Here is a 4,943-nt window from a genome sequence, read left to right on the forward strand (position 1 = left end):
TAACTAACTGTCTAGTCACATGAATTAGAAGTGTTTGCTGAGTTATGTTGTGTAAGTTTCACAGGGCGTATCTCCAGCAGCACGGGCGCTGTTATACAGCTGTGATTCCCACCAATGTGTTTGGTCCTCATGACAACTTCAGCATTGAGGATGGTCACGTGCTGCCAGGCCTCATCCACAAAGCTTACATCGCTCAAAGTAAGTCACATTCTCATACGTGGTGGGTAAGTAGCAAGGCACCAAACAAATCCAATTCATTTTCACGAAGGAAATTGAATCATTATTATTATTTTAAATGTTTAAATTGCATTTTTACCATTTATGAATGACATTGACTGAAGACATTGACGGTGCTTATGTAACAGAGAGCACTGGAGTCCAAAGGACGCCATGAATCAGCCATGTTTTTCATGTTTTGAGTGGTTGCCAAGCTATACCCGTCTGTGACGTGTGGAAGCTCAGTAAATCATACGGACACACCTTTCTACACATCAAGTGTTTCAAAAGAGTGACCTCTTCTCACTCATTGCCGAGGCCCATTATATTTACCCTATAAGCCATTTGCTAAAGTTCATTCACTGTCTAAAATCTTAGTTAGTTGAGTCATTGCTAGCGAGCAGTCCTGGTGGGTTAAATGAGAAATCTGCAACACCAGAAACCACAGGAAATACTCAAATAATGAGACAATAAGATTCCAGGCTTTGATTAAAATTTTAAAGTGATGTTTGACTGCCTGTTTTGAATTAATTGTTCCATGAGCTTTTCCATAAAAAAAAAAAAAAAAAAAAATTAAAACATAGAAATGCCTGAGGATTCATTTTCACTTGACTCAGAAGTGAAGACACACAGTGTATTTTTAATACGGCAGCTGTGAAAATGTATTTTGTTTATGAAATCTGAAGACCAGTAAAAGTAAATTCATATTCCTGTCTTCTCCCAATTTGATTCCATTATAAACTATGAAATCCACTTTATCTTTCTCTGGTGTCTGTAATACAACTCTAAACCCTGTAGCTATGAGATCTGGGCAGACAGGACATTTTGACAGAATAATTCATGTACACTGTCAGCGCTGAATTTACTACAAATACATAGGTGGAACAATGCTCTGCCACTTTTTTCTCCAAGTGAGGGAGTCGAATATTCTCAGTTCGAATAATCCGATTGAAGTTCAAATACTTTGTAAATGTTTGCCCTGCTCTTCATTGAGATGGTTCAAAAGCAGCATGACACATCTGGCAAGATCAGCATCCAGATGAGTTTATGCCTTTTTAAACCATAACCACAGTCTTCCCTTAATTTTCTAAGTGCTGTCATTAAACATAAAAAGGGTTTATATGTATATGTATGTATTTTGTAGTCTAAATATCTTAACATTTCAGTTTTTGATTAAAAAAAAATTGAAATAAATGAAAAGGGATTCAATTATTCTCCTGCAGAATTATACACCTGACAGTGTAGAGAAAGCCAGACTCTACAAAGTTTGGTCTGTGCCGAGACATAATGGTTGGGGCTCTGCGGGAGGAATATGGAGCAGACTTTGGGTTGGACATAAATCAAAATCATATCATTGCAGTAGTAAGTCACAGCTACCACAGGACTGTGCTAAAGGTTGTGTTAACGTTTTCACAGCAATGTATAGGCTGCAATTTCTTTTCAGTCGTCAGTATAATGGGAGTTTTGTGACTGCAGTCACTGACTTATCGCGCAGTCACGCGTCCCTCCCACTGCCCACAGTCTGTTCTGTATAAATGAGACGTGCACAACTTCTACTTTCAAGAGAAGAAGAACAGTCCCGGGACTTTCACTTCTGATTTTTAGTAGTTTTTTTTTGTTCCAGTTGTTTTTGCCTCTTTTTAACTTTCGCTTTTTTTTCTCCAACACGCTGAGAGTGTGTGAGCTTCCGTCACTGCGGGAGGAAGATCAGGTAAATAAGAATATGGCTGTGATAGACGCTATAACTTTGTTATGTAGCTTATTTTGACATGATCTGATGTTATTTCACAGCAGCTAGTGCCCTGTTTAAAGTTAAAGGCGTGTGCAGGTTTATTTCCGGGTGTTCCAGTCGACCACCATCATGAACTCAGCTGTGCACGTTTCACTGAAAATGTTTGACGCCGATTTTGCTTTGAAATGCGTTAAAACAAGCGGCGAATTAAATCTTCATCTGCGTACACACCATCAAATATAACGGAACTGAAATTAATGAATGTCAAGGACTTTCGATGTAGCATTACAATGACTAGAAGAACCATGTGACCAGAGTGTCATCAGGCTTCATGTGCATACGTTTTCCTTTTTTTCCTTTGGCAGAGTGATGCACATGAAGGTTTTGCAAGTAGTGAAAAAAACAACCAAAAAACAAAACAAATGTTTATTACAAAGCTTTTTAAATTTGACATTTTGTCTTTTAGATAATAAACAATCATGGGGGGAGAGCAAAGAGGAAGACACTTACCATAAGTCAGTACACCTTAAACTTACTTCATATTCAATCTGGCTATGAGGTTCAAGTGTGTTTTAAGATAAGAACACATGTGAAATAAACACATGGGTGTATCTGTGTTTTTATTAAAGTCTCTCTGAAATGTTTGGAATTTCAACTTGCTTTTATTCATCACAGGAAGAGCGAACATCGTCAGCCATGGCCGCCATCAGCAGCTCGAACACAGTTTTCGCCTTGGAGCTGCTCCGTACTCTGAGCCAAGCGGACCCCACTGGGAATATCTTCGTGTCTCCGCTGAGCATCAGCTCAGCTCTGGCCATGGTCTACCTGGGAGCTAGAGGAGACACTGCTGCTCAGATGGCACAGGTAAAACCACTCTGACTCTCTATCACATGCACCTCCTCCATGACACCACGTCATCCCCATGTAAGCGCTGGCCCAGCTGTAAAAAAAGAGGTAATAGGCATTATGAAATTCAGTTCGAGTTCAAGGGATCAGGCCCAGGTGTGTATCTAGGCGCAGACTGAAAGGTGTGTCAGGAGACAGGTGTAGCCTTCTGACGACTGTACTTTGGCCTCCATAAACACTTCTGAAACAGTATATGTAGTGTTCTCTAAAAGGTAATACGCGGTCAAGTTTGGCAGTGCTACATTCAGTTGTGGTTTCACTTCACAAAACCTGCTTTTGAAAAAACACAGTAAATCCTTAGAGTTGTCTTTTTTTCTTTTTTCTTTTTAATTTTGATTAATGACTTCTGTGTTGTAAATGTGCCATATTTATCCAAATGGTGAATTTTCATCTGCTTTGCCGCAGTAGGTTAACGATTAATGAATGAATAAACAAAATACATCAACAAGAAATATGCATATACAGTGGTGGCCAAAATTATTAGAACACTTGGCATATTTAAGAGGTTTCAGTTGTTTTTGTTGAATTGGCCATTAAAATACCAGTCATCATCATGCTCTATAAACCATAGAATAGAGCCATCATAAGGAGATTTAGGTAATTTTCCTTACAAAAAACAAGCTAGGCCTATGTCACTATCAATGTCACACAATCATGTTCCTTCACAGAAGAAGCCAAATTACTTGTGTAATCATTGTCAGGTGTGATCGTGGTTAAATTGATGGTGATGCAAGAGTCAGCTGTGCTCATTAAGTGATTGGTAACATCAGGGTTTTGTCACTGAGGCCACACCACCAATTGGTATAAATTCAAAGCCTCTAGAAGTAGTTTTGAAGCACATGTTGCTCTTTGAACATGGCTAAGGTGAAGAAGGGTTCGAATAAAGGCCCTTTTTGATGCTGGCTGGAGTTACCGCCGCATAGCCAAGGACTTCAGATGCAGTCCAAGCACTGTAAAGTACACTTTAGACCACCATTATGCCACCAATTCACACCAGAACCGAAAGGGGCGAGGAAGAAAAAAATAAACTTTCAGACAGACAAGTGAAGCATCTCAAAATTCTGTCTTAAGGACCAAAGAAAGACCTCACAAGAACTGTGTGACGAGATCAACACCACAATGACTAATGGTGCAACAGTGTCTTCAAGAACTGTGCGTCTGAAACTGGGAGAAGAAAGACTTGTTGGCAGAATAGCAGCAAAGAAACCATTACTGAAAGAGAAAAATAGAGTGAAACGCCTGAAATTTGCAAAAGAGCACAAGAAATAGACAAAGGAAGATTGGTACAAAGTGTTGTGGACTGATGAGTCCAAGTTTGCACAGTTTGGCAACAAGCGAAGAGTGTATGTTTGACGGAGGGAGGGGGAGAGATATAAAAATGAGTGTCTCTTGCCAACAGTTAAACACGGAGGGTGTAGTATTATGGTGTGGGGCGCCATTTCAGCCTCAGGAACTGGTGACTTGATGGCATCATGGATAGGAAAGTATACCACAACATTCTGGCGAGGCACGGAGTATCATCTGGGAGTCGTCTTATTGGGCCTGGATTTATTTTCCAAGAGGACAATGACCCTAAACATTCTTCTAACTCTTGCCGGAACTACCTGCGACAGAAGGAATCTGCTGGAACATTGAGAATGATGGACTGGCCCCCTCAAAGTCCACACCTCAACCCCATCGAGCAAATTTGGAGCGAGTTGGAAAATAAACTGGACAGATCTATTGTACATTCAAAGGAAAGCATTTGGCTTGAGTTGCAGAAGGCATGGGATAACATTTGTGTTGAATTTCTCAGGAAATATATTGACATACCAGATATTAAAGTTAACATTGGATAAAAACAGTAGGACTCACTTCATCTGATATTTGTTGTATTCAGAACAACCATCTGCATGTTTAGTGAACATTGTGAAATGAAATCATGTTTTGGAGGCAAAAAAACAGGTCAATATTTTCAGATCTGTCAGGTGTTCTAATAATTTTGGCCACCACTGTATGTCCAAAAGTCTGTGAACACATCAACATTACACCTTCCTGTGATTTTGTGTGTGTGTGTGTGTGTGTGTGTGTGTGTGTGTGTGTGTGTGTG

At 39.8% G+C, this 4,943-nt stretch overlaps 2 protein-coding genes across 2 annotated transcripts in view; both read left to right on the top strand.

The window, feature by feature from the left end:
• LOC111671700 (GDP-L-fucose synthase-like) overlaps nt 1–329 on the top strand; it is a 1,205-nt gene extending 876 nt beyond the window's left edge. The window contains exon 3 of the mRNA XM_087179999.1: nt 57–329. Within this exon, the coding sequence (XP_087036125.1) occupies nt 57–329 (273 nt within the window). The remainder of the gene's footprint in view (nt 1–56) is intronic.
• Nucleotides 330–1,677: 1,348 nt separating this feature from the next.
• The window catches only part of serpinb1 (serpin peptidase inhibitor, clade B (ovalbumin), member 1), a 6,875-nt gene continuing 3,609 nt past the window's right edge, over nt 1,678–4,943 (top strand). Inside the window, exons 1-2 of the mRNA XM_087180000.1 lie at nt 1,678–1,927; nt 2,624–2,823. Of these exons, the coding sequence (XP_087036126.1) occupies nt 2,645–2,823 (179 nt within the window). The 5' untranslated portion in view covers nt 1,678–1,927; nt 2,624–2,644. The remainder of the gene's footprint in view (nt 1,928–2,623; nt 2,824–4,943) is intronic.

Source organism: Seriola lalandi, unplaced genomic scaffold (genome assembly GCF_002814215.2).
Source record: "Seriola lalandi dorsalis isolate HSWRI2012SDOR001 ecotype SW California unplaced genomic scaffold, Sedor1 jcf7180002054885, whole genome shotgun sequence".
NCBI lineage: Eukaryota > Metazoa > Chordata > Actinopteri > Carangiformes > Carangidae > Seriola > Seriola lalandi.